Source organism: Symphodus melops, assembly GCF_947650265.1.
Source record: "Symphodus melops genome assembly, chromosome: 11".
In the NCBI taxonomy this organism is placed as follows: Eukaryota; Metazoa; Chordata; class Actinopteri; order Labriformes; family Labridae; genus Symphodus; species Symphodus melops.
Genome location: NC_136701.1, coordinates 19,050,907 through 19,076,104, shown reverse-complemented (window position 1 = coordinate 19,076,104; position 25,198 = coordinate 19,050,907). Strand labels below are relative to the sequence as shown.

General features: G+C 39.1%; 2 protein-coding genes across 4 annotated transcripts in view; one reads left to right on the top strand and one right to left on the bottom strand.

Moving 5' to 3' along the window:
• mtus2a (microtubule associated tumor suppressor candidate 2a) overlaps positions 1 to 14,142 on the top strand; it is a 38,395-nt gene extending 24,253 nt beyond the window's left edge. The window contains exons 5-16 of one of the 2 annotated variants that reach the window (XM_079355271.1): positions 4,361 to 4,525; positions 7,477 to 7,575; positions 10,057 to 10,235; positions 10,314 to 10,439; positions 11,567 to 11,633; positions 12,026 to 12,240; positions 12,362 to 12,467; positions 12,564 to 12,637; positions 12,747 to 12,845; positions 13,091 to 13,210; positions 13,385 to 13,482; positions 13,647 to 14,142. In XM_079355271.1, the coding sequence (XP_079211397.1) occupies positions 4,361 to 4,525; positions 7,477 to 7,575; positions 10,057 to 10,235; positions 10,314 to 10,439; positions 11,567 to 11,633; positions 12,026 to 12,240; positions 12,362 to 12,467; positions 12,564 to 12,637; positions 12,747 to 12,845; positions 13,091 to 13,210; positions 13,385 to 13,482; positions 13,647 to 14,079 (1,781 nt within the window). In that variant the 3' untranslated portion in view covers positions 14,080 to 14,142. Of the gene's footprint in view, positions 1 to 4,360; positions 4,526 to 7,476; positions 7,576 to 10,056; positions 10,236 to 10,313; positions 10,440 to 11,566; positions 11,634 to 12,025; positions 12,241 to 12,361; positions 12,468 to 12,563; positions 12,638 to 12,746; positions 12,846 to 13,090; positions 13,211 to 13,381; positions 13,483 to 13,646 lie in introns of both variants that reach the window. The other variant, XM_079355270.1, reaches the window with a different exon arrangement.
• Positions 14,143 to 18,386: 4,244 nt separating this feature from the next.
• Positions 18,387 to 24,415, bottom strand: stoml3b (stomatin (EPB72)-like 3b). 2 transcript variants are annotated; one of them, XM_079355281.1, is made up of 7 exons: positions 24,140 to 24,415; positions 20,709 to 20,812; positions 20,528 to 20,600; positions 20,279 to 20,361; positions 19,959 to 20,162; positions 19,017 to 19,151; positions 18,387 to 18,901 (listed from the first exon to the last, which is right to left on the bottom strand). In XM_079355281.1, exons 1-7 carry the CDS (start codon positions 24,201 to 24,203, stop codon positions 18,713 to 18,715), a joined length of 852 nt encoding a protein of 283 aa, XP_079211407.1. In that variant the 5' UTR covers positions 24,204 to 24,415; the 3' UTR covers positions 18,387 to 18,712. The 2 variants fall into 2 exon arrangements, with proteins under 2 accessions (XP_079211407.1, XP_079211408.1); XM_079355282.1 differs by lacking the exon at positions 24,140 to 24,415 and adding an exon at positions 23,710 to 23,827.
• Between the last annotated feature and the right edge of the window lie 783 nt (positions 24,416 to 25,198).

Genomic DNA, 25,198 nt, shown 5'->3' with positions numbered 1-25,198 from the left:
TGAAACGTTTGTTCTCGCCCTGAGCTTTTTCCTTGTTAGAGATACTTTACTATTGTGCTCAGCAGATTCAGGGCAGTACCATCTTCAGCCAGAGAAAATCTCCAGACATGCTATTGAGACGAGACAATGAGTCCTAAAATAATATCTTAGCCAGCGAAGTCGATTCCAATTTCATATAATGCATCCATTTAACCAAAATCCAGTAATTCAGCTCTACGGTGGAGGGGAGTTTTTTATGGTTTATTGACCATATGAGGACAATATGTGCTTCGAGCATCCTTCTGTTTGGACTCAACCTTTATGTTCCTGACACCCTGGTCCTGTCAGCTCCACTGTTATAATCTAATCTATCTGGCGAAGTACAGCCCATAGTATCGTGTCTGCATTGCCATGACTCTGTGGTTTATGTATGCAGCTTTAACCTTGACTTTCACACACTGCAGATGCACTTGTTTACTTTGCATTTGCAGAGATTTTGTTGCCAGGAAGACAGCACCGTCTGGGACTGATTTCCATTTAATTAGATCGCAAACTCTGCACCTGAGTAAAATAGCAGTTTGTAATTTATTTAAAAAACAAGCAACCAATTAAAAACTGAGTCTGCAACATTAAGCGTCTGGTATCTGCAGCTATTCTTTGAGTTGTGTCAGAAGTTTCGCTGTGACTGAAGGGCAACGCGTTAAACTTTTCATGTGGTATTTTTATGGTCTGCTTAGTTTGTTTTTATGGTTGTCTAATCTGTGTGTTGTTTTTGTTTTTATGGTAAATGAAGTGTCACTAACATAATATCATTACATTCAATTTATTACCAATTCTACAAATGAACAAACTGGGATAGTGGGAGGAATTTTTTGTGACTAAACAACAGAAGCAAAAGAACGATAACGATTCTGCTGGCACTACAGTTTGTAAAATATTTAGCAGAATGTCTTAAGACAAGATTCTCATGTATTTATTTTGTGGAAGCATGAAACATGATGCAGACAAAATGATGATACTGTAAACTCAACACAACTACGAATAATGAGTGGAAAGGTGATATTACAGAGCAGTCCATGTACTCCAGGACTGATGAATGAAGAGTGACAGAGTTTAAAGCAGCTTCAAACTAATGACAGGAAGCGACCGTAAACAGGCAGGACAGGCTGTGATGAGTACAATCGTCAAGCTTAATTACACACACTGTCTTCTATGTTCAACAATGCGGGGAAAAGGCCGCCATCTGTCTGTGAGAGCATGTAGTCCAATTAAACGTCAGTGTCCTAAAACCCTCAGCTTCAATTTATCAATGCATCCCTAAACCCTTAGAAATAAATCTTAAATTCAAGAACTGTCTGATATCATTTTTCCATTATATGTCATCATTAACGTTAAACTGTATCCTTCCCATTGGCAAAACATTTCAAAATGGATTATCTATCTATCTATCTATCTATCTATCTATCTATCTATCTATCTATCTATCTATCTATCTATCTATCTATCTATCTATCTATCTATCTATCTATCTATCTATCTATCTATCTATCTATCTATCTATCTATGGTAATGTTTATATATATATATGGTTATATGGATTCGTTCTACTCCTGTAGACTATGTTTTGTTGATCATACTTTGTACTATTACTTCATTACAGTTTATGATAGAAGATTTGTTTGGGGGTAGAATTACCTACTCTCGGCTCTGTCATCCACTGCTGACACAGGAATGCTCATTAGACATCAATGGTAAAGTAAGATAGGACCAAGATAGCTACCTCTTTCCTCCACATCAAATCCACCACCCAGCTTGTTAACTATCCTCGAAATATCCTGGTACCAGATGCTTTTATTTTTTCTGTGTTTATCTAAGTAGAAAGTACTATTTAAGGTATCCCGTAATTTCCCAGGGGCTTAATGTTTTTGAAGAATAAGAGCATTTTCTTTGGCACGTCAGCACTGCAAGCTGTGCACCTGGGTGTGTGCCGCGTGTGCTGTAATCAACCTGGACAGACTACGCCAGGATCAATTCCTTCAGGACAGCAGGAGGGTTTCTTTAGCAGAACGTGAATGTGCTGACGGAGCTGATGAGACCAGACCTCTTTGAAACACAGCAAAAGGGAAAATCTACCAATTCAATCTATGGCTCATGCAAGTCACTAAATATAAACCCATAGGGAAACTATGTGAATGCATGTGGCTCCAGTTGGTCTTTGGGTTTGTCCACGACCTCTTCAGTCCATGTATACGAGAAATGGGAGAGGGCAGCATTCTACTGGCATTACTTTTGATATGAGCGGCAGGCTTGTCCAATAAAATGGCCTCCCACTGAGCTGGAGAAACCTGCTGTCTTTTGTTCTCAGCTCTTTCCATCAGCTCACGGTCCCTTTTTAATATCTTAAAAATCTTCATCTATCTTCATAATAACCTAAGCTCACCTCTGGCTCCCCCTTTTTATTCCCTTTCTCTCTTTTCATTTCCTTTTTGTTTGCTTCGTCTTCCTCTCGTACAGCTAGCGTCTGCCTTCCCTCTTCCTATCCTCTTCACGCTCTGCTATCCATCAGAGTGGGCATTTTGCCAATCAGTGATGCATATCAGCTAGCTCTTGCCGTTAATGGAATACATCCGCTTTCCCTCTCTCTCCAAGCCGCTGAATTTTGATCTCCTTTTTATCATTCACAGCATTCCTCAGTTCTGCATCTCTGACGACCAACCGTCGTCACTTGCTCTCCCTCCCTCCCTGCTCGGGGTTGAGAGAATTTGTCTGCACATACTTGACCTATGACTAATGAGCAAACCTCTGTTCATATCAACGACACAATTGATCCATGTCAACACAAGGTTTAATCAAAAGCATGCGAGATGAACACAGGAGGATTTTTCTTCCATTTTAAAGTAGAAATGCTAATGTTTTGACAGTAGTAGAAGTTAAAGAGATAACTAACAGCAGTGCAGTGCTCAGTCTAAGATCATATTTGGCCTGGACTCATGCCCTTGACTGCTTAATGAGGAGGAAATATTATAAACGAGCCTGCTAATTTAGTGCTGGAGGAGCTCTGGGCTGATGAAGGAAGCTTTAGGAGTGTTTTATGCATCACCTATGAGCAGCACAGGGAACACAGGAGTGTTACAGCTGTCCTTTTTTATGCTGGAGGACTATACTGTCTAAAGCAAACACTGTCAGGTTGTCCTTTGAAGACAATTGAAGTTTTTTCCAAAAATGACTTTACAGACGTACATAATTAATTTTTTACAAAAGGAAAAGTGACAAGTTAAAGATGAATTAATTAATTTTCTAAAGCTAGCGTGATTTTTGAAAGTAGCATTCTCCCCATGCTCCGTTTTGAAGATGTAGACATGAAAACAACATCTATACCTCAGACCGCTATAATATACTTCCCTTTGCCTCTTAAGGCCAGACATATAGTTTTGTCTGACATATAGAGTTGAATGCCTTGTTTATCTTATTGGAAGCTAACTCTCTGTGAATATTGACTTTAATAACAGTATAGGCACCAGAAATAAGGGAGATGGAATACTTCGGTCTACCACAAAGTTCACACGGATAGAGTTGCTCCTCTGAATGTATGACGCAGCCTGCACGGTAGCTTACTACTCTAATCCTGAGCGCCTCAGGGATTTAGCTCTAACATAAGACAATGCAGACCAAAAGAGAGTCTTGAGATCTAAATTTCCACAGCAGCTGATTTTTTTAACCTTAGAAATGTACACATATCTGTGGCCGCAGAGAGAGAAAAAATCCTGCTTCATGGCTTAATCATGGCTGCATACGGGCGGCTTTCCATTAAATTGTTTATCCCCAACTTGTCACATGAAGAAGGCGGAGAAGTGCAGGCAATCTGTGGTGTCATTATTGATCGGGGATGAGGAGATGAGCAGGGTATACGCAGTGTGTGAAGAGTGTGTGTTTGCAAGTGTGTAAACGATCCACTAGTCATTTGATAGATTACAGCTGCATGATAGGCCAGGATGAGCAATGAACAGTGTGCTTCTGTGTGAGTGTGCATTGTATTTTCTTCTTGAATGTGTATGTGTGCTCTCGGGGAAGCGTTGATGTGTTCCTGTGCAAACATTTATCTGAGGCAGGTGTGTGTGAGTGTGTGTAGACTTAGTGTGTCCCTTCTAGCTAACAAAAGGGTGATTGAGAGCAGTAGTCTCAAGGCTATGAGGTCACAAACCATTTCTCAGTCCAGTTAATCTAAATACAGACACAAAATGACTCACCATTTTGTCGGAAAACAAAATGTGGTTAAAAGAAAAAGAGTTAGAGAGAAGGTTATCAGGGTAGGAAAAGTCCGACAGCGAACTCCAACACTATATCTACCCCAGTTTTGAAAATGTCCTTCTGTGTATTTCAGGTCTGAGTGTGAGCGAGGAGCCTCCTCCACACAGAGTGACCACCGGCCCACAGTCTACAGACCACCAGAGAGGGCCACCATGTCGCAGCAACAGCCTGCAGCCTCCTTCAACCCCAGCCCTGCCCCGACGCTACCTGCCTGCCCAGCCAAGAAGCTCCCCCGGAGGTCAGTGGAAGGTTTTGAAGTAGAAGACTAATTTTAAGAAACTCTAGAAATGAACATTTTATAATATTTTAATGATTGTTACTTTGAGTTTTTTGTTCATGGTAGAAAACTATACCTTTGTAAGAACAATTACATTTGTTTTTAAAAAGGGGCAAAGACAGTGTACTCAATTATGCATATCCAGATCCTGGTTAAATGATGGCCAAACTCTCTTATGCAGTGAAGACACAGAGCGCTGTAGAGAAAAACAAAAGATTAACATTCACATCCTTCAATTGTCTTCCAAAATCACAAAAAAATTAAAATAAATTCATTATGTTTTTTCTGTAAAGCCTCTAAATTCCGTGTTTTAAAGTCTCAGGGTAAGCTGTGAAAGAAAAGAGTAGGCTATAAAGACTTCTCCTTGATGCCATAACATACTGCTTCTTTCCAAATAGTGTAACACCTAATGAAGCACACGCTTCTGCTTTCACGGGTTGTTGAAAGCCATTTTGGGAAATGCTGGAAGCCACTCACACTTCACTTCAATTCACTTATAACAGAATATATTAAACTGTGTGAACAATAGCCAATGAACTGACTTCCAGTTGTCTGTTTCAGCCTTTTTATTGAAGTGTTCTTCTGGTCACGATAGCAGGGTTGTCTTGTAATCCAGAGGTGAAAACAAGATCAACCATTTTAAAGTACCCTTTTTGCTGCTTGAGATATGTTAAAGTGTAATAAAACACAAAGTCCAAATATTTGACATTTTTCCATACTGGTGCTAACACATTTTTAAAATCTTGTAAAGTCACAACTGTCCTTATAATATTGTCTGCTGTTTTGAAGTGAGAAAGCAAGTGTCGGTGATGCTTTTCACACAAATTTATAGGCTACATTTCACACATAGAAGAAGGATAGTATCTCGCCTTACTCACACTTATTGCAAGTCTTAAAACCTTTATAGTGGCTCAATATAAGTGTAAACAAGTGTAAACTCAAAGCTCAGCCTCTTCTGCAGTTTGGTGAAAATTAACAATGTAGACATAAATGTTGCATTGTTTCCAACAAGTTTTTCCCCGAGCCCAGTCTTTGTGCTCTGAATGCAGACAGTGCAGTATTGAGAGAAGATTTCTCTCATCCTTTGTTTCTGTAGGCCTGAACGGACTTTAAATGTGCTGTAAATTATTGATGAGGGATCCTGAGGATTCCCTGTCAAGCTTCATGTCCTGCACAGGCATATAGCTTTATCTCAATACAACACAGACTCACACATTTTGTCAGACATTCGCACACACACAACTTATCAATCGTCAGGCTCTTTTGTCCTGCTGAGCCTCTGAAAGCTTTGAGATAAAACTTTTTTTTTCAAAGACCTAGCAAAGTCAATGCAATAGAAATGAGTCGGTCTTATTGATGGTTAGCCTACGTTCTACTTCAAAGCAAAATATAAGTAAGCTAACGCTTCCAACACTACAACCAATAAGCATGTGTCAATGCAAGACCAACCATTTCGTCCAAGTATAGTCCCCTGAAAAATACAAAAAGGCAGCCATCAAAATGCTAAAAAAATAAATAAAAAATGCCTCAAATAGGTCATCAGAAAGAATGCTCAAAATTTTTCAAACAACTGTCCCCCAACTATTGTGATGCCACGATGGCAAGGAACACTGCTTCTGTCTTACGCAGTGGTTACGCAAGATAGCATCAACATGTTGGAATGTTAGTTGAATGTTAGCATGCTATTAGCATCAAGCCCAAAAGCTGTGTTGCGTGGCTACAGCCTTGTCTTATTTCATTATCCAATGCTTAATAAGCTATAGATATATAGATATTTAGATAGTAGCCGATGAACCTGGAGAAATAAAGTAGCAGCATAGCTTGAAGCTGTATTTATTTCTTGGTAGGCTACTTGTTGGTTGTTATCTTCATTTTTTCATGTTCATTAAGATTAAATATATTAACGGATTACTTTACTGAACAGAGAGCAACATTAACAATGTTCTAACCAAAGTATTTGTCAAAACATGATAAAGTGTTAGCTGAAAGTCAATTCTATATTCAAACTTCAAAGTTCCATACACTCTTGCTGGGTTTTAGCCACACTACAAAACAGTAGCAGTGTGTGTACTGTGCATCCGTGTGTGAGTCGGCAGTTCACTTGGCAGTAATGAGTCACTCTGAGACTTGGCATGATCACACCAACACATGCAAAGGGTACACACATACACACATATACACACAGTGTCTTTGCGGGCGTGAAGTGTGTCTCCAGGGTTTTTGTGTGGATTTGTTCAGGATCAGAGGCTTCTCTCCCATTACAGGTCTAATTAGTTTCTTTTCAAGGCTTCTCTCCTTCTATCCTTTCTGCTTTACAACAGAGTCACTGCTAACCTCCTACAACCAGATCATCTGTCTCCCCCCCCAAAACAAAATCTTAACTTACTGCACTTGTACGTAATGCGTCCCACATTTATTGTTTCAAATAAGTGTCTTTCTTTTACTCCTACACACCTCTATAACTGTGCCACAGAGTTCATCATTTTTTTTTCGGTCTTGTCTACAAAGTGTGTTACGTCAAAGAGAGCAGGGGGTGAAGGGCACATCTCCTCCAGTTTGCTCCTCTTCTCTTTGACCCAGAGTCCCCTGGGACATAGTTAAACCGAGCAGCAGGGGGGAGAAAGCTGCAGATGAAAGCGGGGGGGGGGGGACTGAAAGATTGAGAAAAGATAGGAGAGGAGGAAAAATCAGCAAAGTAACTGAAAAGGGAAAGGAAAGGAAGAGAGAGATAGTGAGCATTCAAAAGGGAAAGATGGCCGGTTTGATGCTTGTGTGTGTATCTGTGAGGAAGTTTTATAAGTTTGACATCATTTGTTGGAGAGTTATGTAAATCTAGACAAGTGACAAGTTACTCATGTATTTATCTGTCATCTGTTATTAAAATAACATTGAGTGCCATTGTTGATTGACAGCTGGCAGGAAGGAGTTTCAGCGGAGCTCAGAGGTCACACGTTCACTTCCATCTTCCCCGAAGAGGCTGGCCGTAGTTCCCCCAAAACCTCAGTCACCAGGTGAGCCTTCATTTCCTTTTTCAGGAAAGCAAATCTCAAAAATTGCACACATATCAAGCTAACTGAAGGTCGTTTTTATTTTGTTTTTTGTCCTTGACCAAATGCAAGTTGAAGAGTGAGAACTTTTAAATCTGATAGACATAAGACCTGAAAATTCCCCCAAAAAACTCAAAACAGCCTATTAATAGTATGTCATTTGGGGTACTATTATTATACTGTGTATTATTGATCATATTCATAAATTATATTATAAGGTATCATCTTCAAAAAGCTACACATTAAGTTGACTCGGTAAGTCTTTAATAATGTATTAATAGTTCCCCTCAGCTCTTGGGTTCTGGTAATGTAAATGCTAACACAGAGCAGACACACTTGAATAGAGTGATGCCATCATAATCATCTTTTTCTACAATGTAAACTGAAAATGTGCTCTGAAACAGACCAGTGGGAGAACTCTCCTCCAGTTTATCTGCATACTGCTGCCATATGAATTTTACCTTTGTTTCACAAGTCCAAAGTTCTTCTAATTCTCACCTAATTTCACTGACTTTATGCCTCCTAATCGTCCTCTTAGGGCGCACTAGATAGTCTACCTTCCTGAAGCTCTCCAGAAATAGCCCTTATTATAATGACCTCTTCTTAAGCTACCCACATCACGAAGCAGCTTACATCCTTTTCAAATATCCAGCTCTGGATTTGATCCATAAAGTCTGGACTTCTCTTCCTCTTGGCTCTGCAGCTTAAAATTATTTTCTTACAGGATTGCAGAGGGCCACCTAGTCATTCCTTGCAGAGTTGGAAAGCATCTCCTCAGGCTACACCTCGTCTCTCTGTGCTTACTTTTCTATTTTCACTTCGGTACTGCTGTTACAAGTTCATCCCTCTCTTTCTCCATCTCCTCCTCCACAGTTGTAAAACAAGAATATATACTGTACTGATTTTTAGCCCTTTTTTTTTTTCAAAAATATTCTTAGTCATCTGCTCCTTCTTGAAAGCACACTACCATATAAAATGTGCTATGATAAAGCTGTTTGAACTAGCCTCCCCATCTTTAACAACACCCAAGCAGAAAGCATGCCAGCCTCTCCACCCTGCTAAGTCTGGAATCACCTTTTCTCATTGTTTCTTATGGCATCATAATTATTCTTCCATCAACCACTGTGCTATCATCAGCATGCTGTTTTCACACTCAGCCACATGAACTCATTAAGTATTCACTCAACTCGCCCTAACCTTTCAGGTAGAACCTACACCTATTTAAGACGGTGTGCATGTCTGTGCCTGCAAAGAGGAAAGCATACTTCTCATACGGGTTGTAGTCAATTTCAAAGAAAGCCTAATGTGCCTTCGAGGCAAAGACACTGATGAAGATGAAATACTGAAACGCTTGCTGATATTTCAGCTTTACAAATACAAACAAAGCCTGGATCTGCCTCTTATTGTTTTATCTTTTTCACGTTTATTTTGCTCATTTTTCCTCATTAAGGTTTTGTTTGCACCTTCAGGGACCTTCCCCCTCCTTCCTCTGAATTCTTTGTGTCTTATCCCATTCAAACATTGCCCACATCATTCCCCTTATTTTATTCCCCCACCTCCTTCTAACCAATCTTTCACTCATTACCTGGGACCCTGCACCCCAAGCCCAGCCTTGCGTTGTCATGGAGACGGCTCCTCATGCCTCAGTAGCCCTGAATGATATGGTTAAGGCAGGTGATGTGGAGCTGCAGTGATCTCCATACTGTGTGTGTGTGTGAGTGTATTGATATGCACACACAGGCTCATGTGTCAGTCAATGTGATATAAAAGAGGTACATTTAAGAAGAGATTCATGTACCGGAGTGCTGTGTTCTGACGCTGTGTTTCTCCACAGGCTCGTGTTAAAGCTAAATGACAAGGTGACTCACACTGAGGTTAATCGGACTGCTTGTACATCAACTGCAGCTTAATGCTTGTGACCCCTTGAGGAAAAATATTGTCCGCATGTTTTTGTCATGTTGCCTTTAATTTACCTCCCTCATTAATGACACAAGACTTCCCTAACACAAACACATAATCTAATCTCAGTATACGATCACAGTGTGTATTTCATTGTAGGCTCAATCATTTCATGATATCGGTCACATTCATCACGATTAGATGGTCCATCATGAGGAACACCAGACTGGGAATTACCCCAAGGCTTTCTCTGTAGATAAGATTCAATTAACTTACTACCATTTATCATGTGAACACAGTCATTAGCAATGGGTCGGGTCAAATCTCCTCTGATTTAATACTCATCAATTCCATTATCAGAGATGGATGTGTCCAGTTAGTTTTAAGAGCAAGTCATGCAATTATTAATTCCATATGGGAAATATCAAATGCTGTATGTATTAGTGGAATATTTCTCGATCACATTTACACATATTTTCCTTTTAAACCAAATGGTGTTTGGTTTCTGATTTACTTGGATTTTCTGTTTGCTTTCTCTCTCTACAGTCCTGTCTGTCCAGCGACCAGCTGCAGCAGTGCGAGGGTCAGCCCCCCCAGTGTCCCCTCCTCGCGTGGTCCCCCAGGAGCAGCAGCAGGAGAGCCTGCAGAGAGAGAAAGAGGAAGCTCAACAAAAAGAAAGAGAAAGGCAGACTGAGGAGAGAGAAAAAGAAGAGCAAAAGGAGGAGGTGGGTTGATGGGAGTGTCTGCATCACCACTTTGAGTTTGCACTGTACCTATAATCGTTTTTACTCTGTGTGGCTCAGGTTCAGAGGCTCCAGGGACGCTGTGAGCTGCAAGAGAGGCAGCTGAGGGCTCTGAGAGAAGAACTGAGAAAGACTTCCCTCGGTCTGGAGGCTTTCATTATCACAACTCAGCATTACTGCCTCAAGGTATTCAGGTTTGACAAAATAACATTCACATGGCTACACTACAATTTATTTAATATTCCTGTTGCTTCACTTAAATAACATAATTGGGGAGAGTGCACATCTTTATTAAGGTATACATTTTCCCTATTTATTTGAATGGATCAACTATAAATTCTCTCTCCTAAGTACTCATATTCTCTATTTTTAAAACATGCTCACTCACACGTTAACTCAGGAAGACATGCAGTATTTATTGCTTTGTAATATTCAGGGCATGATCCGAAATGCGCAAAATGAGCAAGACTGATTGCATAGTGGGGAGGTTCGTCCAGAGTTCAGTGTGTCACAGAGTTGGTTTCATGGAGCTTCCTCACTCTGATGGAGTGATTTGGCCTCTGAGGTGCCGTAGCTGTAATACTGCCGACTGTCTCGGGACTGTCTGACTTTTATATGGTCACTGTCTGAGGGCTGCTATTACAGCTCCACAGTGCAGATACAGCAGACAGTTATGGTAAAGGTGAGGACCTGTTTGAGTATGTAAGAGCTCCCTCTGGTGGCAGCAGATGTGAAAAGAGAAAGTAGTTTATTGAGGCGTGATTAACCAGCATCAGGACCTTTCCATGCTGTATATCCAAAGATTTATTATAATTTGTTTTTTATTCTCTTGTGTTAGTTTCCTAAGAGTGTTTGAAGCTTTGCCTTTATTCAAGGAATAATTGAGTCTGATGAAAAATGGGGCCTAAAGGCTAAAGGCATTTCCACATTCATAAGGTCTGTGTTAAACATGCTAGCAAATGACTATAAAATTATATCCAAGGATTGATTAATTAAAGAGGAAAATTAGACATTTCCATCAGCCCTAACTGTATAATCACCAAAACTAATGGTTTTTTATACACCTTTAATACTTTTGGCTAATGAGCAAAAGTCAACTGCTATTTTTCATTTAGATAATGATATGTGTTAGATGTGTTCAGCATTTGGTTTAGGGGCACCATGGGTGTAAAACCTCTCAGAGAAACTACAGTGCTGTAGCTATCTATCTGTTGAAATTCAGAAGTTGGCGAGCCATCAAGTCTTTAATCAAATACATTTTTATTGCAGGTACGTTTTTATGTTTCCAAAAGTTGTTTGTTTCCAATTTTCAGAATAAAACTACAGAGGAAAATCAAAGGAAATTGTCCATGGAAATACAAAAGATTCGAGAAGAAATGGGTGAGTGGAAAAAAAACAATAAATATTAAACACATGGTCCTCAAAACAGTGGATTACAGTGGATACTTTGACGAGTCATAGTACAATAGGAAAGTGTTTGAGAAGGACTGCATGTGATAGGGAACATGCACAGTAAGAGGACCATTAATATAATGGGGGTTTTTTGGTCCCTGTGCTAATTTTCCTGTAACATGCCAAAAAGGGCCTATCTTAAAACACTAAATGTAATAACACACTCAATTATTGGATGCAATTCTTTTTTTATCATACAGTATATCATAAAAGACAATGAACTCTGATTCCAGTTTTTGTTGTAAAAATATTAGTAAATCAGTCAATATACTGCACTCTCTGATGAAGTAAGATCACAAGATACATCCTGCTCCACACAGCATCCAACTCAGCTCGATGGGAGAGACTGCATCGGGAAAAGACAGCGCTGGAGGTGGCGTTTGAACGGGAGCTTCAGGAGCTGCAGCTGCAGCAGGAGGCCGAGCTGGCTGCGGTGGAAGAAGGGCTCAGGAAGTGTCACTCAGCAGAGGAGGAACACCTGAAGGCCGAGCATCGCTCAGAGATGGAGGAGCTGAGGACTCAGCAGCAGGAACAGGTGACAGAAAGGCATCATGGGAGCTGTGTCTGTTTTATGTCCGCCTTCATGAGCTCGGTTCTTTTAATACTCAATTTGCTTCGTCATTGAACAACATTGCTGTTTGTTGTTTGCGCGCCAGGTAGAGGAGATGACAGTCCACCATCAGGGAGCAATTCAGGAGCTCAGAGAGATGCATAACATCACCATGGCAACGCTGCATGAAGAGCATGCCCGTACCATGAGAGGTTTGATTTTAGACCTTGTTTATAAAACACAACAATCCCCAACACTTTACCAACTAACAACATCTCTTCCCCTTTGACTTCTGATTCTTTGTGTAGACTTGCGGAAAGCTCATGAGCAACAGAAGATGCTTCTCGAAGAGGATTTTGAAAAACTCAGGCTTTCTCTGCAGGTAGGATGCCATTTTTAAAAAAGACATTCAAATGATTGTTTTCGTCTTGGGTTGCTGCACATAACTGAGGCATATTTGAATATTGTTTTTTTTTCTTCTTTTTATGCAGGATCAAGTGGACACTCTCACTTTCCAAAATCAAAGTCTAAGGGAAAAAGCCAAACGCTTTGAGGAGGCTCTGAGGAGAAGCACAGACGAACAGATAGTTGTGAGTTTACCTACTGCATGAAAAATGCACCTACATTATAAATTATTGTAACATGTCTGTAGGTATCTCTCAAGGAAATACAGTACAACAGTCTTGTGACTGTGTGCTGTATTTGTGTAGATAACCAAATATATTTTGCAACCGCAGATATGTACTTCCTGTCTTGCTAAACCCTATCAACCCCTCACCATCTGTCGTTTCTGTCTTTTTTTTGTGAATGTTTGTGTGTGTTTGTCTATTAATAGGATGCTTTGGCTCCATACCAGCACATTGAACAAGATCTTAAGAGCTTGAAGGAGGTTGTGGAGATGAAGAACCAGCAGATACACCAGCAAGAGTTGAAGATCTCTGACCTGGAGAAAGTGGTAGGCTCAAAAAGGCTATCTCAAACCACTTCTCAGCCAGATACCACACACACACACACACACACACACACACACACACACAACTGCACACAAAACTGCACACAGTTTTGGATAAACATGCTTCATATGTGGTGAATGAAAGATTTCGCTCTGGTTTGTTCTACTTACGAGCAGGCTCAGAAGAACGTGTTCCTCGAGGAGAGAGTCCAGGTTCTGCAGCAGCAGAATGAAGATATGAAGGCTCGGATTCAAATGAACCTTGCACTGTCTAGGTGAGACATTCATGTATCATCTGTATGAATAGCCCTGTTATCACTGTGACTATATCTGTGTGTAAGTTTTGCTTCTAGTTCATGTAAACGTTGGATTTGGTTTCAAAGTGATGCATCTGTTTCTTTTATTGTGGATATGGATTGCTGTGCCATTTTCCCTGCAGGCAACTGTCAGAAGATAACGCCAACCTTCACGAATCTGTCGAGAAGGAGAGCTCGGAGAAGAAGCGTCTGAGTCGCAACAACGAGGAGCTCCTGTGGCGTCTCCAGACCAGCCCCCTTATGTCTCCTTCCTCTTCCCCTCTGCACCGTTCCTTCTCCACCTCCCCCGTCCCCTCATCCCCATTCTTCTCCTCCTCACCTGTAGCAGGTTGCGACTCTCCCACTCACTGCTACGGCTGTCCCCAGCAGGCTCAGTACTGCTCCCCGTCCCACAGAGCTGCCACTATCAATCAAAATCTCTCCCCAGGACCAGCCACACCCACTCACAGGGCAGCAAGCAATCAAAATTATTCACCTGGCCCGGCCACACCCACACACAGAGTGTCAGCCAATCGCTGTAACTCTGCTGCTTGTCATAGCTCTTTGCAGCGATAAGCTCACGACTGTCTATCTCTTGAATTTCTTGTTTGGGTCATTCTTTTTTATTTACCTTCTTTTCTCCTCCCTTTTTAAAATGTGAATGGATTTGAGGTTCATGTTGGGGAAAAATGAGTGATGGAATGTAGACTGTATATACTGTATGATAGAGACACAGACTGTGTCGTCATGTCATTAAATCTCCCCGCATCTGTAGTCATGATTCCAACAAGCAAAGAAACTGTACAGATGAAAAGTAGCACTCTCTTTGAGGCTTTGTTGACCTGTGATAATCCTGTGTGCTGGGTGATCCAATCACATGCAGGTATGCTGACTCACCTGGCATTAACATGTATTCAATTACACCTCCAGTAAGTCAAGTTGCAATTCGATCTCCTTTCACCGCTGCACATGGAATTTATGAACAGCCTCCATAGTCTTCATTATAAAAATATAACTTAGTAGAAAAACTTCAATGCACATTCACAGCAGAGAGAGAGTGAGCGAGTCAAAGAATAGCATATTGTTTCATCACTTGCTCTTTCTCTTTGGCTCTTTTCACGTGTGTACTCATACATTTCTCTGCAAACCTGCACTTGAAATCTTGCCGAGGTTCTCTTTCACAAGTGCCACTTAAAGCAAGAGATTTTCACCGTAAAAAAGCTCACTATGGAAGTCATAGTGTTATGGTTACAACGTATCCAAGACAGCGAATCAGGCAGCAGCATCTGCCACTTTGATGACTGATTTTGTTATGTGTAATTGGATATATTCACTAAACAAATAAGTTGAAATAACAAAGAAAGGAGTATGAAGCAGCTTCATTGTGTACAAAGATCTCACCGGTGGATCATTGGCTGAGGATATTTCATCACACCCCACCTGCTCCTATCAATGTGCTGTCATTTACCACTCTGTGAATTGTCCTGAATATTTTCTGCTGTGTTCTCCCATTGGCCAATCCCAACTTCTTGCAGAAATGTAACTAGGAGGCTAGGGTTAGGGTTAAGTCCAGATAAAGTTGAGGAGAAAATCTAGTTATGTTCATTGCCGACTTGTAATTGGATTACTTAAAATGCATGTTAATACCAGGTGTATACAGGGCCTCTAAACTACTGTAATGTGTTAAACACGATCATGTCCTTGATGATCTTATCTGGATCCGTTTTTCTTTGTTAGTTCAGATTTTCCCTTAAAAAAAAAAAACTTAAAGAAAGCGCCTTATACTCTGTCCTGCCATCTTACCAGCAGAGAAAAACCTTTTATTTCACTAAAGACTTTGAATAAAGAATTGGCATGTAAATCAACCTTTTGGACATTTTGCAACTTGTCTGATGCTGATCATTTTACTTGTGTGGAACAACCCTATAGCTGTCGTGTACTTCAGCCATTATTCCTGCAAAATACACTGAACTCAATGTACAAAACCTTACCAGGTCTTCCTACATAAATCTCTCCACATGAGCTCTACCCTTCACTTTTGGGATCCCTCAGGTCAACTACGCAAAAACTACATCTGCCATTTTCTATTACCTCAGCGGGAATGTGCAGTCTGTTGTGTCTTTATGGCAACAGCAACAACAACAACACAAACACACAGCTACAAGGGAACTCAAAACTAAAGGGGGAAACACAACACAGAAATCTCTGTTTTATTTCCATGTTTTCAAACGTGATGTTTATATCTAATTTATTTCTTACATGTATTTTGCCTCTTAAGCAAGCATGTACTGTAAAGGTCTTCCGGTCTTAATGTGAATCTTCTTCTTGCTGTGATCTGTCTATTTATTAAGCTTGAGGTGTGAAGGAAAAGGACAGTGTGTGTATCTATGGAAACATGGCCCAATGGGACACAAGTGAAATATGGGACATACCCTGCGAGAAGTGATGTAGTGTCCAGGGTTTTGTCTTATGATATGAGTCTATAAGCTATGTAGGTTTGAAGAAAAATATAGGTTAACTCTTTGTTTACCTTCTAAGGTCTGTGTTAACCTCTTCATAGCATCTTTGTTTATCTGAATGACACTTTTGTTCCCCTTAAAGTGTCATTTTTAAATTTGTACAAACTACACTGAATTCTCACCACAGGAGAATCTAATATTCAGGGAATTGTTTTCTAAATTTAGATTAGAAAAACTGTCAATTTACTTTTTATAGCTTCTCTACAGAACATTATACATTCTCAAGATTATTTCCCGAGATTTTTCACGTATGTTAAATATTATAGAAGCGTTAGTATTTAAAAAATGATTATTATTATATATTATACAGTATAACTGATAGCTGCCTTCTGTATTGTACTCAACTGACTTACCCTCAGGGTCATGACACCTACATCACCTGGCTTTCAACAAGTCAAGATAGAAAACTATCATAAAATACAGAGTAATCTCAGTGATTAACTGGCACGCTAACAAACTAAAGCTAAAGCTGTTCAGACTACATTTATAAAGAAGCCGTTGTATATAAATGAAGCCCGTGAGAAGAGATGAGGGTAAGTTGGTGAAGGCTGTTGGCAGTGGGAGCCATTTTGCAAAAGTGAGCAGAGTTAGTGGCTAATGTAATATTATTAGAGTAACATAGATGCATGGGGGGGTTCGGGTTTTTTTCAGTGCCCCTGGTCACTTTTTCTGTTCATTACTTTTTACCAGCATGTAAAGGAGGATTTTTGTGGTTGCCAGTTTTTTTTTTCATTAATAGAATTAAAATTGCAATACCAGCACTTTTTGATGGTTGTGAAAATGTTTTTAAGACAAGATCTTTCATAGATCTTCAGTTTTTTTTTGTATGACACGTACACAGGGTTAAATGCTCTTAAGCGAACGAATGTCAAGTACAGCAAAGGAATTTGAGAAATGTATCTCAATTCACACTTTTTTTATACCTACACTGATGATTTTGAGAATGTCTTTGAATTACGATAGAACTGTTAGAATATACCAGTCAGAAAGTCACTGTGTTTTCAAATGTTTAGGGTTCACCTGTGTCACTGAATGACTCTTTCGATCCTCCTTAAGTTCACTAATAGTGCAAAAAAAAAACAGTCTACAAGATGCAACCAAAATGATTGTTTACAAAAGTTACTGGTTTCACCAAAAACTAATATTTCACCTTTGAACGGACCGATTTCTAAACAATAAGCTGGTATTGTAACGACCCTTCGATGTGTCCTGTGGACATTTGTGTCTGACTATGCGCTGAATGTCAAAAATGTAATGACTGCATTTTATACAAGCCATCAATGTGATTTTGTTTGATTTAAGAGGACCTCTATGTAGCAGCCATTTAACGTAGCACTTAGTTTAGCCTTCCCACAACAATCATGGGTAATATGAAGTGTCCATTTTGATATTTGAATGCTGTTGTAGCAAATGTTTCCATGGCTTGTCATCTCCAGCACTAGAATCAGATCATGTGGCTGTAAAATCGACAACGTTACCCCCCTTACAGATTTGGTCCAGAGACAAAGTTTACCAAATGTGTTTGTTCTGGCACTGATTGTACGTTTGAATGTAAATACATTTACAACAAGAGTTGTGTCTTAGTGCACCGACTTAAGAAATAGAAGCATGTTTTTTCCGTCTTTGCTGTTTTCTGGCTCTCCCTTTCTCACCTCTCTGCATCTGTGATAGTTTTGAATTGTAACTGTAGCGTAGGAGGCCTAGAGGATTGACGAATGAGATCGTTCAACATGTAATGTATACATGGTCTGTTGATGCTTTGATTTGGGGAGAACACAGTATTAAAAATATTCAAGAAACAACCGGGTGTCATCTTTTAATGCTGTACATGGTATGTTTATTGTATTCATCTGAATATAAGTAAAGACAACAGAGTACAGCATACGTCAGACTTTCACTTACAAATCAGAATTAAAGCTTAGAGCAAAAAACTACAGTAGTTTGCTATTTGCCTTTAAAATTAAAAATAACATGTTGAATCCGTTTTTTTATCAGACCAACTGCTAGTGGAGGTATTTATGAACCTTACATTTGAAAAAGGTTATTTTTGTAAGCAGTAAAGACAACGAGGAGGAGAAAATATGATTGGTCAACTACCCTTTTTTTCTATTGCATTGAATCAATCCAAATCCAACAGCAAATTGAAACTTTTGAGAACAAAAGCACATTTTATAAAAGGAAAATATTTTTAAATCTCAGAACTCAGAATCAATAAATGTTCCAACTGCTCAAATGCAGTCTTGAATAGGATAAGGATTTTACTCTCATAGACCGGCATCCTGTGGGTTTGGGGTGTAAAAAAAGGCATCATGACCTGAAACAGATACAGTATTAGGAACTCATCAGTCAAGACAGGACTCTACATGACTTCAATAAGTTTTATATGTTTATCAAGGTATGCAGCCCATCAACATAGTATCATAAAACATCATGAATTAGACACTACTATATCAATATTACACCAGTTTTATAACATTTTACATGCAGGTCACTAATTTAATCCAAATGCCATCGCACAGCATCTAATCACAGCTTCCTTGTCTATATAAACTGCAGAGGTGTTTCTGAAATGAGTCCCTTAATGAAAACTACAGCAATAACTTGAATCCAAACGTTTATTGTTAAGCACATTTCCCAGATGCCACAAGGGTTTCTTATCAGCGACTTTAGAGGATCATGAAACGTACAAATCATTTCTTTATAAAGTGAGAAATGACATCCATGGGCAGGGGGAAGATGATGGTGGAGTTCTTCTCCGCTGCGATGGTGTTGAGAGTCTGCAGGTAGCGAAGCTGCAGGGCTGACGGGGACTCTGCGATCACAAGGGACGCCTCCTTCAGGGCGCGAGATGCGTTCATCTCACCCTCTGCTGCAATCACCTACACATGGATGAAGAGAAAGGTGAGCCCTTCTTTCAGAATCCAATAAAGCCTGTGTGTACATTGTGTTTTACGGTGAATTCACTCATGCGCTGTCTGTGCTTTATGTCCTCACCTTGGCTCTGGCCTCTCGTGAAGCCTCTGCTTCAGCAGCCATGGCTCTCTGCAGCTGATGTGGCAGCTTCACATCTTTAATCTCCACTCGCTCCACCTTGATGCCCCAGTCGTCTGTGGCTTCATCCAGGCTCGACTGGTTAAAGCAGAAAAGATTATTGTCTCTCACCGGTATTGTGATTAACTTTCTGTATCTATAGCTCTTACAGGATTGTGAGTGGCTTAGAAGTAAAGTTCAACTGTACGACTTGTTGATCTGTTCAAAAAGATATGAGTGTATGCTTCCTGTTTTAAAGTGTTTCATTGTATAATAGTTTGTATCTTGTATTCTGTCTATGTAATGGTTGAGCCTGTTTTGAACTGTCTCTTGTGTCATTGTAACTGAATTATTGATGCCCTTGAAAGAACCATTAAGTGATAAGCACTGGAAATTACCACACATGCTGCAGTGTGTGCCATCAATTGAATGTACATGCTACATACTTGCCCTCAAACAAAAAAAACACTAAATGAATGCTTAAAACATGAGGTATATGGAGTTGCTTTGTGCAGTCGGATTGATTATTCCCTATTCCACACAAATACATTTGTTTAAAGTTGAATTTGAATTTCATTGAATATCAATCACCAAAAAAAAGGAAACCAATACGGCTAAATGTTCCAATCATGTTGTGGTCTCCTTTAAGAAAAGAAAAATATTCCCCAATGAGTGGACTGAGAAATCTATCTTATTTCACAGTTCTAGATTTTGTTTGATTTTATGGAAAAATAATTTGCAGTTAATAAAGTTATAACGCAATATATATGGCAATATATTGTATCACAATTCTCAGCATATAGCAAAAAAACATCGCAATTATACCCATAACAGCATTAAAAGAAATCCTACATTTGTCTGGTTCCTCTTCATGATGCATAAACATTAAATATTGAGCTCGTGTACCTGCATGCTGTGAGCGATGCCCTCACGGTCAGACAGCAGCTCTGAGAGGTTCTTGGTCCCCAGCACATTTCTCAGGGTGGTTTGAGCCAGCAGACGGGTGGAGAAGTCAGCATTGGATACATTAGCCACAGAGGCGATGGGGTCACTGACCCGGAAGTACACCACTCCATCCACACAAACGGTGACTGAGTCTTTGGTCAGGATCTAGAGATGGAATGTGTTCAAGTTTTTGTGTTGGTTCACTTTTTTTTTTCAAATGGTGGATAGGAGATTTACTCCAGACAGCATGTGTTGCTGTTTTTAACTGATGGGAAATCTACCTCTTGTGGTGGGATGTCAAATGAAACTGTTCGCAGATCCACTTTCACAAAGGAATCAGTGCATGGCAAAACAAAGAAAATTCCTGGAGAAGCAGGTCAAAATGTGAATTTCCATAATTTAAGCACCAAAAACATCTTTCATCAATCAGAAATAGCTTCTATCTAATCGAAGCTAATCCATTCACTTATTTAAAACATGTATAAAAAATGAATTGCAAATTAAGAAACAAACATGGTTAATGTTTCTACCTGGTCCTTTAGCCTTCCTATCTGTGATGCGTCCCAGTCTGAAGATGACAGCACGCTCATACTCCTGAACAATCTAAAGTACAAAGAACACCACATTAGCTGGTTCATGCCTGTTTAGTAATGTAGTTAATGAAATTAGTTTTAAACTGCTTTTTAACCTCATTTGTAATATTTCACTCACCTTCAGACAGAACCAGATGGTAAAGGGGAAAAGGATCATTGTAAAGATGCCAGAGAGTATGACGATGAACCAACCGACGCACCCCAAAGACCCAGTCCGCTCAGCTGCAGAGACAGAAAGAGAAACAACTGTGTTGGTAAGAGTTGCATACTGACACACCCTTCAAATATGAAGAAACCTTCAAGCTATAGCAAGGCGGGAGTGGCGAACAGGTTGGAATTAAGAAGAAATAGATCTGATTGGCGTGATCACTGTCTGGGGACACATTAAACTCTGCTGAAAACAAGACCAGAAGGTCGCTGACCAGGAACCGAACACTCTCTCTGGACTACAGCAGCACAATCAAGGCCTTGACTCGTAAAAAACTGCCATACCTGAGAGTATTTTTACGGTTTTCTCTCCAAAGAGTCCCTCTCAATTTGAGTCAAGAAAGTGCTTCAATCCTAACATTTTTCAGTTTGAAATAACTTCGGATCTGTTTTAGCCATTGTTTTCTGGTATCAGAAAAAAATGTGAAATCTCCATTTATCCATTGTGTACTTATCATGCCAAAGCTAAGGTACATATTACTCGTACATGGCATTCTCTGATGGTTCATTTAAAGTGAAATTAGGCAAGAAAACTTGAGGAAAATGTTAAATGCCCAAATCTCGGTGAAACTGAGTAGTTAATATGACGTAAGGTCATACTTACAGTCGCTCATTCACAAAGTGTGTTTACATGCTGGAAAACCCACATACACACAGTGCAAACAGTAAACGGTTTACTCATGCAACAGGATTCCCAGGCTTTCTACACAGATGATAAAATAAGTCATTAAGTAAGGGAAAGGTCTGGGAGTTATAAATTGCAATAGTTTCAAAACAAAGCCATTAGATTTCATACCACAAGGTCACATGCCTCACTTTGAAGGCTTTTTTTTTTTTTTAAATTGGACAAATTTACAAATATAAAAGTCAAATTTGACTTTAGGGTTTCCTGACCACCTCAGATCTTTGAAGGCTATCAGAGAACAAATTCATTTAATTTAAAGCCCTTAAAGTGTCCTCTCAAAAGGACACTTAGGTTTCCCTCATTCTCAAAGCCGATGAGATTACAAGCAAAGTAAAACAAGCAAAAACACTCAGTGAATCATTGACAGAAACCATTGTGATCCATGAAAGACGGTTTGTCTGCATGTTTTTAATTTGCATAAGATATAATTTTATTATATTATGTATTTATTTATTTTTTTTCAAAATTATAGAACATCCTGACAGAGCAGGTTAAAACACACAAAGACAACCATTATGGAAAAAGGCAAATCATCGAGAAAGGCACTGAAGGCTTAATCAGCACGTCTCAGATCATAATGTTACACAATTCTGTCGAGTTGTATCAGGCGCCTGATAAATTACTTCCACTGCTTCACATGATCTGTGACAGTTTAGGGGAAAGTTCATATCTGCTTATGAGTGTACAGTATGAGCATTGTCATAACAGAATAAGAATTGAACAACAGCAGAATTGATCAATTCAATGTAACAGATACATCCCACAATCAGACGTCCATCCAGAATAACAACACAACATGTTCACAAATGTTATGGAGGGGACAGGTATTAGTGGTTTAGTATTAAATGATACAAGTCATCACCTGCCAGTCTTTGCATTGCTTTTGCAGTTCTCTAAATTATTGGAAAAAGTATTTTACACAAGGCCGTGTGAATTCATTTCATTCAAACAGATTGTATAGTTTAATTTACTGAGGCAATAGAAAACAAAGGGTATGCTGTAGCCATATTTCTGGACTTCCTCATTGTAAATGATGAGCTATTAAAAATAAGACCAGAAAAGTTCTTATCTTCTTCCTTTCGAACATTTACTATATTATTTGATTTATTCATTTGTTGCTGAGATCCTGTTTGTTTTTGTTGTTTTTTCCCCCCCTCTTGCTTTTACTTTTTTGTGTATGTATTATTTTAACATGTTCAATAAATTGACTAATGGAAATTGAAAATTAAGAATGAACAGTGTTGATTTGATCTAATTGTACCATTTTATAAGTGAAGCAGATTATAGCTGCATACACATAAGATTCATAAACAATCTCTTTATAATCTTTGGAGGGAAATTATGAACAGAGGCGCTGCTTGTCGACAGGCAAGGCAGGCAACTGTTTAGGGCCCCAGGCTAGTAGGGCCCCCCCAACAGCTGACAAACTTTAAACCACAGCATTGCCTCAAAATGGATACATTTTGCAATGAGAGTAGGAAACCTCCCTCATGGGGCCCCATCTAACAGCACTTACTCACTGGTTGGAGGGGCCCCCAATGAATGTTTGCCTTGGGCCCCAACAGACCCTAGAAGCACCCCTGATTATGAAGGGTTTTGATACTCATAAGGTTTTACACAGACTACATTTTATTATTTTATGTTAAGTATTGATTTTTCTGTTAATAACAATGTTTTTAAACATGTTTATACAGTGTGTGGATTTGGTTTATCAGTATATAGTGGTGGTCCACATATTTACATACATATACTGATAACTGGTTTACATGATGAAGATAAATATCTAATTGATGAATTGATTATAGTAAGACAACAATAATAGGTAATACTTATTCAGGTGGACATGTCTAAGAAAATAAAGTAAAGCTAATTGGATAATTAACAATCAATGATGATGGAGACTTCTTTGAATGTGTTGATGTGTGTTTAGAAACTTGTTTGACTATTGTTTCTTTTCATAGTTTGCACATTTTGTCTGAATAAATGTTCCATATTCATTTCAAAGTTCAATCACAATCTGTTCACATAACTCATTTATTATTTTTCATTTACCATTAAATTAGCAAATACTTAAGCTAAAGCCAAATCAAATAAATGTGTACACAGCTGCCTATGACACATGATCCTGTCCGTCGGATTGTTATCTTAACAAAGACGATGGAAAATGATCATCAAAACAAGGCCTTGTCAGCAAAGTAATGACTATTTACTCTCAGGTCAAACACACCTGTGAGCAACAGGAGAGCTCCTTGTTCACCTGACTTCACACAGCATAGAAACAAGCACACGTAGAAGTGAAGGGAGACACTAAGGCAAACACTCACGGTCACATGCTTTTGGGACCCTTTATCTCAGTGCCAAGTGATCTCTGTCGCTATGACGATGGAGTTCTACTTTGCCCTATTGCCTCGTGCTGCTGCTTTCCACTTATACAGGTGAGATTGAACACATACACAACAACCTTCTGTTCACTCTACACCAGACACTTCACATTCAGAAGACAGTAAACAACCTCTTTGTTGAGCTAAGCCTCAACAGAAAGTAAATAAAACTTTCCTTTTTTTTCCCTTTTTTTTTTTTTTTTTTTAACAGAAACCAGTTCCGTAATAGAACAGGTCAAAATACAAAAAATAAGGCAGAAAGAAAGTGTTGCTTACATATTAAATCTTCTTTGCTCAGGACTCTTCTCTTCCCGCTTTCCATGTTGTGCTCCATTTCCATGTGCTGATCAAAGTGATAGAGGAAGTGCACTCAGGCAGTTTGTAAAGAGAGAAGTGAATCTAATGAGGAGGGACTCAGACAGCCTTTTAAAGCTGTAATGCTGTAATATAATGAAGCTCAGGGAGAAGTAGGTGTGGCTCACACTTTGAGTTAACCATCAACAATGTAGAATTGTTAAGATGTCAACACGTCACTGGAAAATAGTCAGTTTATGTCCTAAACTTTGGATGGCTGTTTAATGTGTAAGCCATCAGTAAAGCAATCCCACACCCTATTCACTGGTTAATCAATCATAAGATTTATTTTAATTTCATTTTAAATTATCAAACTTTATGACATATGAACAAATAAATAAGATAAATTAATTCCAATAACCAATTTTAAACAGTAACAGGTTAAACACCTGATATTTATTTACAGTGTGCCTTAAAGTGTTAGTTGTTGACGCTGAGGGATACATTCAACTAAAAAGATAAATACATTTTTCAACATTTTTCATTTTAGTTTTACAAAAGCAACATGAAGTATTCAATCCAAATGAATCCTGAGTTTACTTAACTATTTATTGCCATGGTAGCATTGTGCATTTAGTGTCATTTCAAACTACATAATGTCAGATTAAATGCGACTTGCAGTTAAATAAAAAATATAATTAACTTTTCCAAGAATTTTGTTTAGTTTTTTTAGTTTGCATGGATAACATGTTTTTTTGTATATTCCATGTTTTCATTTATGGGATGTGTTTAGACGTCCTTTTTTGACTGGTGAGTTCCTGATACCGTTATCTATGTAAGGTTATAGAAAACTTCAACGGCTCTAATGTGGAAAATGTTTCAGTGAGATACAATCACTGGTTGCAGGTCTCATGACCAAGTGATCCATGACTCAGCTTCATGCATTGTGATATGGTGCTGGAGATAAACACTGTATTGAGCAGTAGGCTGGAAAAGGATCTACTATTGAGGGTTATGGGTAATTAAAAGAAAAGAAACATT